The sequence below is a fragment of the Haliotis rubra genome, unplaced genomic scaffold, assembly GCF_003918875.1.
Source record: "Haliotis rubra isolate DU_JTF1 unplaced genomic scaffold, ASM391887v1 Scf197, whole genome shotgun sequence".
Lineage (NCBI taxonomy): Eukaryota > Metazoa > Mollusca > Gastropoda > Lepetellida > Haliotidae > Haliotis > Haliotis rubra.
The window spans coordinates 548,871-562,717 of NW_025765969.1; the positions used below are offsets into that span (position 1 = coordinate 548,871).

At 41.3% G+C, this 13,847-nt stretch overlaps 2 protein-coding genes across 11 annotated transcripts in view; both read right to left on the reverse strand.

Moving 5' to 3' along the window:
- LOC124274989 (zinc finger protein 37-like) overlaps window positions 1-13,847 on the reverse strand; it is a 93,873-nt gene that overhangs the window by 38,919 nt on the left and 41,107 nt on the right. Inside the window, exon 2 of one of the 10 annotated variants that reach the window (XM_046710390.1) lies at window positions 7,921-8,520. The exons of 7 other annotated variants lie outside the window; for them this stretch is intronic. In XM_046710390.1, the coding sequence (XP_046566346.1) occupies window positions 8,171-8,520 (350 nt within the window). In that variant the 3' untranslated portion in view covers window positions 7,921-8,170. Of the gene's footprint in view, window positions 1-7,920; window positions 8,521-8,728; window positions 9,903-11,391; window positions 12,605-13,847 lie in introns of those variants that run through there. 2 more of the 10 variants (XM_046710389.1, XM_046710394.1) reach the window with 2 other exon arrangements.
- Window positions 70-5,220, reverse strand: LOC124274995. Its single transcript, XM_046710414.1, has 3 exons — window positions 5,126-5,220; window positions 3,400-3,729; window positions 70-685 (listed from the first exon to the last, which is right to left on the reverse strand). The coding sequence occupies exons 1-3, from the start codon at window positions 5,153-5,155 to the stop codon at window positions 584-586; spliced, it is 462 nt and encodes a 153-aa protein (XP_046566370.1). The 5' UTR covers window positions 5,156-5,220; the 3' UTR covers window positions 70-583.

Here is a 13,847-nt window from a genome sequence, read left to right on the forward strand (position 1 = left end):
ATGGCAATGCTCCATGACCTTCAACAAATAAAGTTAGGTCGGATAGATTTTCATATGACACGCATTTGCATATGACACCAGCAATCCAAGTACCATACTGTCCAGCAAATAACCACAATATGCTTCCACCATTCCATTTGCCTAGTTTGGAACCTTAGATAAATCTAGCCTATGCTTCATGACTCATAACCCTATCACTGTAACATCCAGTCACCCTTATCAGTATGCATCATGGTCTTCCACCAAGTCTGTGAGCATGTCTGTCTGCCTATATCTTCTAACTCATGAGCTATCCGAACAATCTTTGTGGCCTACCATCACCCTGACAGATCAACATTGTAATTCTTGATGGGGTCCGACCCCAAGCCTTGTGGGCAGGTCTGTCGATGCTTCCTGAAGGAGCACCGGTACTTGTACACCCTCCCACAGGGACACGAGTACGTCACATTGTCATGAATAGCTTCTTTATGGGCCTTCCTAGTGCCTGGATCTGTGAAGATCTTGCCACAAATGTCACACCTATACCCTGCCTGATCCTGGGGAATTTCAGACAATCGGGAAGTTTGCATGAGTAAACTGAAGTCTAAATCCTTTTCAAATATTCCCGGCGCCATGTGAGTCCCGTCCCCTGGACGGAGGGACAGGCCAGGCATATTTGGGTTTGAATGATGGGCAGTTCCAGGATCTGAAAGGAATAAAAATAAATTGCAGCTGAATCTTTACAGAGAATATATGACATAATGAAAAAAAAAAAAAAAATGGAATGAAAGAAAGAATAAATGAACTGCCCATCAAACCATGTGCCTAATGCAAGGAGAATAGCTTATGAAGTCGCTATAACAAGAAACTACATTTATAACGAAATCATATATATCCCTTTGAGTATGTTATAACCATAGTATACTGAATACACTGCTCAACTATTCACAGGGATATTTGTATCTGTCCGTGACACACCAAAACTATTCTCATATGTCAAGTGTATTTTTAAATAGAATGACAAATCTGATCATCCCTATCAAAAGTTGGGTAGTATACTTGAGGGAAGCAATGAGTTATGTTGGAGACACTTCTACTGCCAATTTTAATCTGTAAGTTAATTTAACCCGTATGTAAGCCAGCGAATACCTGAAAGCTTTTTCTTGTTGATATACGACAGTGGTCTCTATATAATATGCCAGTAATGATCCATGCCATCAGGTTATAACGACACATAATCAACCACACAAGACCATCTCAGATGACAAGTCTGGACCAGAGTGAGTGAGTTTAATTTTATGGGGGAAAGAAGAAGAGGAAAAGAAAGGAGGGAGGAGAGGAGGAGGAGAGAGAGAGAGAGAGAGAGAGAGAGAGAGAGAGAGAGAGAGAGAGAGAGAGAGAGAGAGAGAGAGAGAGAGAGAGAGAGAGAGAGAGAGAGAGAGAGAGAGAGAGAGAGAGAGAGAGAGAGAGAGAGAGAGAATGGGCTTCACACATTGTATCCATGTGGGGAATCAAACCTTGGCATGGGGTTACAACAACACAGGATCCTGCCCCTCTGGACCAGACAATCCACTGATTGATATCATGAGTAATGCTCCATACCATTAGGGAATAACAACACAGATCCTGACCACTCAATCCATTAGGTCACCTCTCATGACAGCAGCAAGGGAATAATTCGAACACAAAATCCCTGCATCGCCTGATACAACAAAGGTTCATGATGGGTCCAGTAAATTAGAACCTCTACAACTGATTAAATTACAAAACATCCACTCTCTTTATTTGACTGAATTCAGTTCCTATAATAAACAGATTTTCCTGGTCACTCACGCCAACACACAAAATGGTGACGTTCTTGTATTCTACGACCATCAGAAAACAAAACATGATTTTACTGCAACTAATAGGATCGTGTATGCTAATGATGTGCTTGGTGCAGGGTAGCTTTATGGAAGAGCTACCTTAATAAATTAGCTTTGATATCCAAGGTGTTTACAGGTAGGTCACTTTAAGTGTGTGGACAGACAATACTATACAATTATGGACTTCTAGTGAGGTTGATCCAATGATTTATCAACCTTGGACATGTCACATGTCCAAGGTTGATAAATCATGGATCAACCAACTGAAGTCAATAATTGTTTTATTATATGACAAAAGTACTGAATACTTTGAATACACAGTCATTAATCTTCGTGGTGTCGGGTCGTCTGCCATTTTGATACAGATGGGACGTAACTCTAAACCAACACAGTCACAGGGATGAAGCGATGTCTATCACTTCCTTATCTAGCGTGACCCATGCAGTGCGGAGTTCACAGCTGGAATATCCCAAATCTATTTTTAGCCACAGGGGGTGCTTGGATTCTTATATCAACCTCTCCCGACGTGGCGAGGTTGACATCGCTTAGCATCAACGCTGTCATGTGACCAAGTTGGCCAATTGGAAGGGCGGAAATCAACCCATCATATAATAAACAGTGATATATGGCAGCGTTTAAAATGTCTGCCTGCCTGACCGTCCGGAACGGTCTATTTTCATCTCGGACGGTCAAATTTTAAAAGTAGCCTCTCCGGTGGTCTGGTAGATATTTTTACCCCTAAGAGAAAATATTTCACAATATCAGACAGGTTCTCTTGTCGTCAGTTTGAGGTGTTTAAGATTTTATGATAATTATGTTAAACTACTTACGATTGGGCAGTTCATGTCACGATAACCAATCACAATCATGTACTTTCAGCTTACCTAAACTCGGTACATTGCTTGTTAGGGCTATGTAGTTCATTGCGATGCCTACAAACAGTGAATGGAGATTGTTCGAGTTAGCAATAACAGTCAAAGTGTTTAATTGTTGAAAACCGGACAGGCAACTTTGTATCCGGACTGGTAATTTTTTAAAGTTACCAGTCCGGCTGTCTGGCTTAGAATTTTGGGAGTTTTAAACACAGCTGGAATATCCCAAATCTATGGATTGTTATATCAACCTCTCGTTGGCAAGGTTGACATCGCTTAACGTCAACGCTGTCATGTGACCAAGTTGGCCAATCGGAAGGGTGGAAATCTACCCATATATATGGTAGTTCCACTAGAACACAAAACTGAAACAACCTACAACATAAATTCTGAAACAGGCATGACTGGTGCAACTTCTTTCCCATCCGACAAGATGAATGCAAAAGCAATATGAGAAGACCTTCACAACCTTCCATGTGACAATGTAACAACAATATATTAAAACCTACGTCAGTTGTGACCAGGTATGACTGGTGCAACTTCCTAACCATCAAGAACACCAAAGTAATCATCACACAAGATCTTCATAGCCTTCCTGTGATGTAAGAACAACTGATTTGTGGAAGAACAATATTTTTTCAAAGCAAAGGCCCACATTCTGCAGAGAAACCGCTGCAACTCACTTCCTCGAAGTCGGAACCCTCAAGGGTAATAATTATACTGCTTGATAGGATCTGCACCCAAGGCCTGTGAGCAACTCTGTCTGTGTTTCCGGAAGCCACAGCGATATTTGTAGACTTTGCCACACGGGCAGAGGTAGGTGACATTGTCATGGATGGCTTCCTTGTGGGCCTTCTTGGTGCCTGGGTCTGTGAAGATCTTCCCACAAACCTCACACCTACAACCATTAGGTGACGCACAGGAAGTAGCCAACATGACCTCTCTTCCAACACCTGACACCATATTGTATGAACTGCCTTCAAACTGTTGGAATGAACCAACTGTACCATTATCTGAAAGAGAAAGAGACAATAGCAGTAACTCTTGGAGACCATTGTGTCCAGTTCCTACAGATGAAGGAGGCACTTAGAAGATGTCTGAGTGAGTGAGTGATAAAAGGAGTTTAGTATTATGCCAATTTTAGCAATAATCCAGAAATACCACGGCAGGGTGACACCAGAAATGGGCTTCAAACATTGTACCCATATGGGTAATTGAACCTGTGTCTTTGGTGTGACAAACAAACGCCTTAACCACTGGGCTACCCCACCACCCTCCTGTTAATTGTGAAACATCTTTACCACAAAGGTCATCCAGTTAAGTCTTGTAACTCAGGTGGCTGTTTGTTAAATATGGAAACAAATATTTACTTTTCCAAATATCCCAAAACAAAATGAATTCAACTTCTGGAACAGGAACTTAAGTTACAAATGCCTCATGCTAAACCAAAGATGAGCAATCCACAAAACTGCAACGTGTGGCAGAACAGAACAATCTGTATATCTGAGTGAATGAACTTTATCCACATATGGGCAGAGGTGAGGTGAGGTGAAATTGGGTTTAACGTCGTGCTTGAGAATATTTCGCTCATATGACGATGTGCATGCATGTGTATATGTATGTGAGGCTGCTTGTACTAGCCCAGACTTAAGCTGGTTTTATAGTGCTAGCCCACTGAGATACCATGCCGCAGTGAAGCATGAATACCCCACTTAGACACATTATACTGACTCCGAGCCGACCAGTCCTTGTTGTACCATTAATGTAGAGCGCCAGGCAGGGACCAACAAGTACCATATTTTAACGTCTTTTGGTATGATGCGGTCGGGGATCGAACCCGCGACCTTCCACTCTCGGGGCAGACGCTCTAACCACTACACCATGGAGGCGGTTACATATGGTCAGACCACACAGAGAAAGAGTTCCACAGCTGTGTGAGAATCCACCAATATCCACTACATCAAAAGCCCTTGAAAATAGGTTGTCTTGAGGTCATTATGGTTTGCTCCTACAAAAACTGAGGCCTCATTGTATCTGGATGATCTACCGCCTCTACAGAAGAGAAGATACAAAACAGACACAATATTTCTCGCCAATGCTCCCAAGATTGATACTCTGACAATGTGGCAAGCTGTCATTATTTAAACTTGTGGCTCTGGATGGGTAGAGATAATGATTTTAGTACCCACTTACAACAGCGATATGCTACCTGGGAAATATTACGTAAAAAACTTGTTTAGGATCATACTGGGTGCAGTTTCTTCCATGTATGTAAAACATGACTGAGTTATCTCCCCTGATCGGATACACAAGTCTATCAAAGCCCGCCCCACATCAATGTTTTCATTGCTCATGGTCATAACAATTTCAGTCCTTATCACTTCAAACAAAACTGTCCAGTTGACCCACAAATACTTCTTGATCATACAACAGGTCCATGTGCTTCCAGGTGTATGGAAGATGATTGTGTCTGGATATCGAAACAACAGGTCCACGTTCTTCCGGGTGTATGGAAGATGATTGTGTCTGGATATCGAAACAACAGGTCCACGTGCTTCCAGGTGTATGGAAGATGATTGTGTCTGGATATCGAAACAACAGGTCCACGTGCTTCCAGGTGTATGGAAGATGATTGTGTCTGGATATCGAAACAACAGGTCCACGTGCTTCCAGGTGTATGGAAGATGATTGTGTCTGGATATCGAAACAACAGGTCCACGTGCTTCCAGGTGTATGGAAGATGATTGTGTCTGGATATCAAAACAACAGGCCCACGTTCTTCCAGGTGTATGGAAGATGATTGTGTCTGGATATCGAAACAACAGGTCCACGTTCTTCCAGGTGTATGGAAGATGATTGTGTCTGGATATCGAAACAACAGGTCCACGTTCTTCCAGGTGTATGGAAGATGATTGTGTCTGGATATCGAAACAACAGGTCCACGTTCTTCCAGGTGTATGGAAGATGATTGTGTCTGGATATCGAAAACAACAGGTCCACATGCTTCCAGGTGTATGGAAGATGATTGTGTCTGGATATCGAAACAACATGGCATCACAAATCAATGATTTATTCAGATGAAGAAAGGATTAATACTCAACACAAAATGTAAATTGTCAGTCTTTGGACAAAAAATAATCCACACACCATACTGATAACACCTTGCAGGAAATAATATACACACAATATACAAGAAACGTCAAATAAGAAAAGTTACCAAAGTCAAACCAAATGGAGTTTGACACTTGTCAGGCAAAACAAGATGAATCATGATTCAATGGAGACTATGCTCAGTGGGGTGGGGCATGTTTCAGTTCAGTCATGGACGTTCTCCCTGCCTTACTGACACAAAGTCACAGTGTTTGAGTCTTGAAGAAAACAACTCTCCAGGATTGCCTAACATGTAGTTGAGAAGACTTACAAAACATAACAGACTTTGGTAACTTGAATCAGACAGAAAACTACAAAAGCAGAGTCTTCCTTTGAGGTTCTTCTGGAACAGTATAATGGATGACACATCAACAGCTTGAGGACACCTCTGAAGGTGTAGCCTGATCTGTGATCACTTGAGTCAGACTTGCAAAGACCAATTAAAAAAACAGTCGGAGGTCAAGTTTAAGAGAGCTTCATCTGATACTGAGTAATGGGTTCCATGCCAAAAGCTTGAGGACACCTCTGTAGGTGTACCCTGATCTGTCGTAACTTGAGTCAGACTTGCTAGGATGACCAATTCGACAAAAGGCCCCTTTAGAGTTTCATCTGATACTGCATAATGGGTTCCCACACTTCTGTCCATGTATCCTGAACACTCTCTGATAACTTGATAAAAATTCCAAGGACAACAATTTTACAGAGCCCTCTTTAAGCGAGCTTCATCTGAAACTGTTGTAGCAGAGCCCTCCACTTTCAGAGAGATTCATCTGAAACTGTTGTAGCAGAGCCCTCCACTTTAAGAGAGCTTCATCTGAAACTGTTGTAGCAGAGCCCTCCACTTTAAGAGAGCTTCATCTGAAACTGTTGTAGCAGAGCCCTCCACTTTAAGAGAGCTTCATCTGAGAACTGTTGTAGCAGAGCCCTCCACTTTTAAGAGAGCTTCATCTGAAACTGTTGTAGCAGAGCCCTCCACTTTAAAGAGAGCTTCATCTGAAACTGTTGTAGCAGAGCCCTCCACTTCAAGAGAGCTTAGCTTCATCTGAAACTGTTGTAGCAGAGCCCTCCACTTTAAGAGAGCTTCATCTGAAACTGTTGTAGCAGAGCCCCTCCACTTTAAGAGAGCTTCATCTGAAACTGTTGTAGCAGAGCCCTCCACTTTAAGAGAGCTTCATCTGAAACTGTTGTAGCAGAGCCCTCCCACTTTAAGAGAGCTTCATCTGAAACTGTTGTAGCAGAGCCCTCCACTTTAAGAGAGAGCTTCATCTGAAACTGTTGTAGCAGAGCCCTCCACTTTAAGAGAGCTTCATCTGAAACTGTTGTAGCAGAGCCCTCCACTTTAAGAGAGCTTCATCTGAAACTGTTGTAGCAGAGCCTCCACTTTAAGAGAGCTTCATCTGAAACTGTTGTAGCAGAGCCCTCCACTTTAAGAGAGCTTCATCTGAAACTGTTGTAGCAGAGCCCTCCACTTTAAGAGAGCTTCATCTGAAACTGTTGTAGCAGAGCCCTCCACTTTAAAGAGAGCTTCATCTGAAACTGTTGTAGCAGAGCCCTCCACTTTAAGAGAGCTTCATCTGAAACTGTTGTAGCAGAGCCCTCCACTTTAAGAGAGCTTCATCTGAAACTGTTGTAGCAGAGCCCTCCACTTTAAGAGAGCTTCATCTGAAACTGTTGTAGCAGAGCCCTCCACTTTAAGAGAGCTTCATCTGAAACTGTTGTAGCAGAGCCCTCCACTTTAAGAGAGCTTCATCTGAAACTGTTGTAGCAGAGCCCTCCACTTCAAGAGAGCTTCATCTGAAACTGTTGTAGCAGAGCCCTCCACTTTAAGAGAGCTTCATCTGAAACTGTTGTAGCAGAGCCCTCCACTTTAAGAGAGCTTCATCTGAAACTTGTAGCAGAGCCCTCCACTTTAAGAGAGCTTCATCTGAAACTGTTGTAGCAGAGCCCTCCACTTTAAGAGAGCTTCATCTGAAACTGTTGTAGCAGAGCCCTCCACTTTAAAAGAGCTTCATCTGAAACTGTTGTAGCAGAGCCTCCCACTTTAAAGAGCTTCATCTGAAACTGTTGTAGCAGAGCCCTCCACTTTAAGAGAGCTTCATCTGAAACTGTTGTAGCAGAGCCCTCCACTTTAAGAGAGCTTCATCTGAAACTGTTGTAGCAGAGCCCTCCACTTTAAGAGAGCTTCATCTGAAACTGTTGTAGCAGAGCCCTCCACTTTAAGAGAGCTTCATCTGAAACTGTTGTAGCAGAGCCCTCCACTTTAAGAGAGCTTCATCTGAAACTGTTGTAGCAGAGCCCTCCACTTTAAGAGAGCTTCATCTGAAACTGCTTAATAGGTTCTACACCAACAGCTTGTGGACACTTTTGTCTGTGGAGCCTGAACCCGCTGCGGTACTTGTAAACCCTCCCACACGGACAAGAATAGGTCACGTTGTTGTGAACAGATTCCCAGTGAGCCTTCCTTGTCCCAGTTTCGGTGAACACTTTGCCACATTCATCGCACTTGTAACCAATCTGTGCACAAGGCTGAGTCCCTTGTACTGAAACCCCCGGGCCCCTCATGGAGACGTTTCCTCCAATGTGTACTCCCGCTCGGGCCAGATCATGCAAGGAACTTTCCTCTAGATATAGTTCAGACCCCACGTTGCCATAATCTGAAAGCAACAAAATGGAACAGCTTCTATCAAGCCATATATTTGTCAAACAAATTTTAGATAATTTTGTGTTCATTAAATGTCTGACATTCATTCAAGGATTGACTGTGTATGTGTTTCTGCTCATTGAGGTGTGAATAAGAATACTGTGGAAACTGTATTAATCCATGTTGTGGATTTTAATAAAACTTTGCACGTCAACTTCACAACAAACAGAGATGTTTTACGCAATAGTTTTATGACGAAAATGTGAAACAAATACACATGATGAAAGTGACATGTATTCCAGGCATGGCAATCAATTCAATACATCTTTCAAAGTTGAAAGGTCCTCAACTCATCATGTGAAAAGAGAACTTTGTGAAACAAATTGGAACAAATAGTCTTTAAAAAGTCTCCATTGCAAGGTATAGCACGGCCCAAATCCTCCAGAAGGTCTGAAAAATCCACACATTCTCTGCTGCTGTCCAGTTTTCACCCCATCTGACCCAATACACATCTGCAGTACCTACGACAAGTTTACATCACAGAATGGGGCCCAGTCTTTGAATCCATGACCATCCTTTTCCTTCAAAAACATTTTCTGGATATTTTTGTCTCAACAATGGCTCTGATTAGCATACTAAAGGACCACGTCCTACAGGCATAAAATGAAACTAATTGTTTTTTCAGTCAACTCGACCAAATGTTCTTTCAGTACACATATACAGATTTTGTTTGCTTGTCTGTTTGTATAACACTGCATGTGGCAATCTTCCACCTATATGACAATCTGGATCAGACAATCCAGTGATTGATATCATGATATCGGACTACACAGTTGCTGACGGTCAATTCCAACACAGATCTTTACGGATATTCAGTTCATTTTCGTCATGACATGAAGGTAATGTTTACTAGCTGAATTTCTTAGACCAATGAACACTTATACACACAGGCTTCAGACTAGTGGCCAAAGCAGCAAGGTAATCTGGTCTCTTTCCCGTCTCCTTGTGGAGTGACAAACTCCAAGCACCTGTCAGACAGCACACTTCATAATGACATGTCACCAGAGGAACTCTTGATAGGGTCTGCGCCCAGTCCTTGAGGACACAACAACCTATGTCTCCTGAACCCGCTGCGGTACTTGTAAACCCTCCCACACAGACAAGAATATGTCACGTTGTTGTGAACAGATTCCCAGTGAGCCTTCCTTGTCCCAGTTTCAGTGAACACTTTGCCACATTCATCGCACTTGTAACCAACTTGTGAATCTGATTGACGAGCAGTCCTGGACAAGGAAGCCTCCCCAGATGATGTTCCTCCAATAAAAAGTCCAGTTCTTGTCAAAGAACGTAAAGAACTCGCATCAAGAAACAGGTTTGAATCGGGAGTTCCACAGTCTGCAAGGAAGAAAATAGGAAAGCTACTACACCCATTCTAAGGTTAGTGACGTTGGGAAACATTGCAATGACAGATAGGAAACAATCCCGAATGCAACAGATATCATTTTCTTTTGAAAAACATACTTTGATTTCACAGGATTTGTATCTGGGTAAGGGATCAGACCATGCAAAATGAGTGCACCCAAATAATCATTACCTGTTTATTAGTGGTGGTCCGATTAACTGATATAATCGAAGATTGGTCATGTTTTCTCATAATCGAACACAAACAATTCTAGAACACTTGTTTTCATTAACAGTATTTTTCACTAGGTTGGTTTTGTCTGTTACATTTCATAAGCACTACAAGCTCGTTCCAAGTCATGATTGAATTTATCCTAAAGACTCTAAGAAATTGATGTTCCTCCATACTAGTCATTCTTTAAAGATGTGAAATTTTGCCAAAAAACCCCCAAAGAACTACATGTTTTTTTCCTTATTCTTGTGTGCATTTTCACATTTCATAAATGATGCTAACCAATTATTTTCGATGATTGATCATGGGTTGTACTAAACCAATCATCAATTATGAGATTTTAACCAATTCCCAACACTATTGTTTACTTCATTAGAAATAAACGACAGCCATGTCGAGTAAACCTGTCAACAGGAAAGTAGTATTTGACAGGCCATAAGTCCTGTGTCCTTCTAGTACATTTCTCTGTGTATTAATAACTTCTCTAAAATGATATGTCCTTCGTATCATAACGTCCTCCCTGTCCAGTTATTAATGTTGGGAAAACCTCTGCTCATACAACCAGTTGTACTACAAGTATTAATGTATTCAGAAATAATTTCCCTAAATATATTAGAACTGTGACTCTATTTGTCAAATTATATACTGTAAACGTACTTATTTTCGCGTGGTGCAATTTTCGCGGAATTGACAGTTTAGACTACATCGCGCGGTCAATTATTCGCGCAATATCAGTAATTGCCGGAATGAAGCTCTTTGTGATTTCAAACAAGCCGGGTTGTTGTGAATGAGATGATTGAGTGTTAAGTGACTATTCGCTTCATGATGTACTGGTAAATAAAATCTTAATGAATAAATAAAATACTGCTGTATTATTTCTTTCATAGTCGTTTCATGGTAATCTGTTTTGTATCAAACCATCTGTCATGTGACCAATTTCCATGGCGGCCACAACACACATTGCTGTTTTCGCTAATTCGGCGATGGGATTTGGCTCATTATTTAATTATATTTTGGGAAATACATTACAGTGACAGTTAAGTATGATTCTTTATGCTACTATCAGTCGTCATTTTAAGATTCCCGTAGATTTCTGTCTTCAAACTTTATGTGTTATGGTAACAACTCAGGGGCGAGCGTGGCTAGACTGAATGAATGACAGGTTTATTCGCGGTGTATAAATTTTCACGCTAAAATGTTTTGCGCGAAATATAATACGTTTACAGTATTTGTAAAACATATGGCCTACCAGTAACCAGAAATGGGAGCACCTTTAGAATTCAGCAACACCACTTCCTGTGTGGCTGGTCACTGCTGTAAGTCACACGTCACGAAGACAAGCAACCAGTTTTGTGAGAATCTGTCTTAATAATTATGAAATTAATGCTGTTTGATTGTAGTAATACAATTAACCGAAGGTGACAATCACTCTAAGCCTGCTACTTTGGCATCATGGAGGACCACAAAAATATTGCTCTCTTTTTTATCAAATTCACCTGTATTGGGGTGCAATGCAACAGGATATCAGTTTGGCGCATGTACACTGTTCGCTTTCGCAGAAGAAAGTGTGTTATATTGTTAATGTTATATATTAAAATATCCACATCAGATTTGTCATCCAACAATTAAGAGTTTTGCGGACAAATATTTTCAGCATTTAACAAAGAGGTTTATTTGGTGAAGACATCCCTTGTGCACAGTATTCCAGAAATATTACGTCTGCTGAGCATCTGCTTAGTGAGCAGAAGATCAGTTGTTTGATTCCGAACCCTGTTATAGCAAAAGGTGTTTTAAGGCAGCACTTGTTTCCCTGCCTGGGGCTCAGTGTTAAAGGAATAAAACATGGACTGGTACATGGTCTGCTTGGAGCCAGAATACTGGGTCTGTTCCACAAAACAATCTTAAGAACTAACGTGACCGTAACTCTGATACTTCAACAGTATTTGCTCAGATGGCTTCGTAGAATGCGCCTCTGTTCATCTTAAACAGAGTTTCATATTGTTTCGTCGTCGAAACCAGGACAAGGAAGTACACACACATGCATGAACATCGCAAGTGCAATAATGTCAAATGTGACGCCACATCCCAATCGCTTCCTCTTGAACACAGGGCTTAATCTAATCTTCTGACTTACATAACTACTGCGTTGCCCCGCTGCAGCCCTGGTTCTTCATGTGTCTCCGCAATGCCCTACGGTACCGATACACCTTCCCACACACACAGGAATAGGTCACATTCATGTGTACAGACTCCATATGGATCTTCTTGGCGATACACTGAGTGAAGGTTTTCCCACACTCCTCGCACTGAATATTGGACACCCTGCTCCCCCGGTCGAGATCGGACTGAGAGAAATCTCCCAACATGTAACCCATAGGCACAAGAGAAGGCTGGACAAGTTCCTCAAGAGATCCTGATGGATACCTCCACAGTTCTTTCAACTGAGAATTGTCACAACCATTGCCTGAAAAAGGGATGAGAACCAGTTAATTGGACGCCTTCAATATTTTTAAAATTTAGCAACTTAGATTCTGACAGTTTCAGTCCAAATGGAAATGAAGAGATCCTTTCACTGATGGAAAATTTCCTTAGATGTAATCAAACCTAGTGTGACTTCCTACATCGAGTGACTTTACCAATGGGCTCAGAGTTCTGGCTTACTTACAACGTGAACTGTGGTAAAATGTCACCTGTTAGGTTTGGTCGTACTCTTTTGTATTGTCTTGAGAATGATAAGCAAGGTTGCAATCAGCACCATCCACGAGTCGGTTTGTCTAATGCTTAAGATATCCTGAGGACTTCTAGAAATTTAGACTTCATGTTAGGAGTTCTCACGAACCCTGAAGATGAATCTCTGAACAACTAAGCTAGGATCCAGCATTGATGTCTCTCTCCCCTCACCTAGTTTTTATCACTTTATGGAAATTTGTTTTTGTAAAAACTCAGAAAAAACCTTCTTTCCTGACTGAAGTGATGTTTTCATCCCTGTAACAATTAGCTACAGAGCAGGAATACTACTTGACTCGCAACTTAAATAAATGCGCAAAATCTTTTGAAAGAAAATGTGTTCCGACAGCAAATGGATGTAATTCTAATTGTGCAGTCAGGGGAGGTAACTCCAGGCTGTGGAAAGTACAATGTCTTTGCCATCAGGTCCAACAATCTGACTCGTAACAGCTTTTGTTGTCATAAGCAATACAGTTTGTGACCATTATTCTGTTGTAATACAAATTCTAATTACTTTTATTTTGTGTTTTAAGGTCTTGCATGTTTTTCGAACAGGTGCAACTGCTAAAAGTCCAGTACATGATTCCAACAACATCATAAGCATGTGTTTGTGATTCACTATCAAACAGTGAGGCTGTTATCAAAACAGCGTATTCTGCCCTACAAGTGACTCCCAATACATGCAAAGGCAAGGCAAGTCTTATTTCATTTTCAATTTCAGTGTACAGCAAGTAAGAGGTTCCATCAGTATCTAGTGGTGTGACGATTCATCGATACACATCGATGCATCGATCCATGGGCCGCCGATACAATGAATTGATACAAAGTTTTACATTGAAGTATATCCCGATCCGATACTTCAAATGGGCCACAATACATCAATGTTTAACTTTGAATATTGTCGAATCGTGATATCTGTCAAGAAAAAAGACTTACTTTTGTTTGATGATTAAAATATATGCTTTCTTTTTTTTTCTTCA

Coding starts and splice junctions, on each gene's coding strand:
- LOC124274995 (XM_046710414.1), bottom strand. CDS start 5,155: ATGGACCTGTTGTATGATCAAGAAGTATTT. Junction 3,730..5,125: donor TGTATGATCAAGAAGTATTT/GTGGGTCAACTG, acceptor TTTCTCTTTCAG/ATAATGGTACAGTTGGTTCA. Junction 686..3,399: donor AGGGTTCCGACTTCGAGGAA/GTGAGTTGCAGC, acceptor TATTCCTTTCAG/ATCCTGGAACTGCCCATCAT.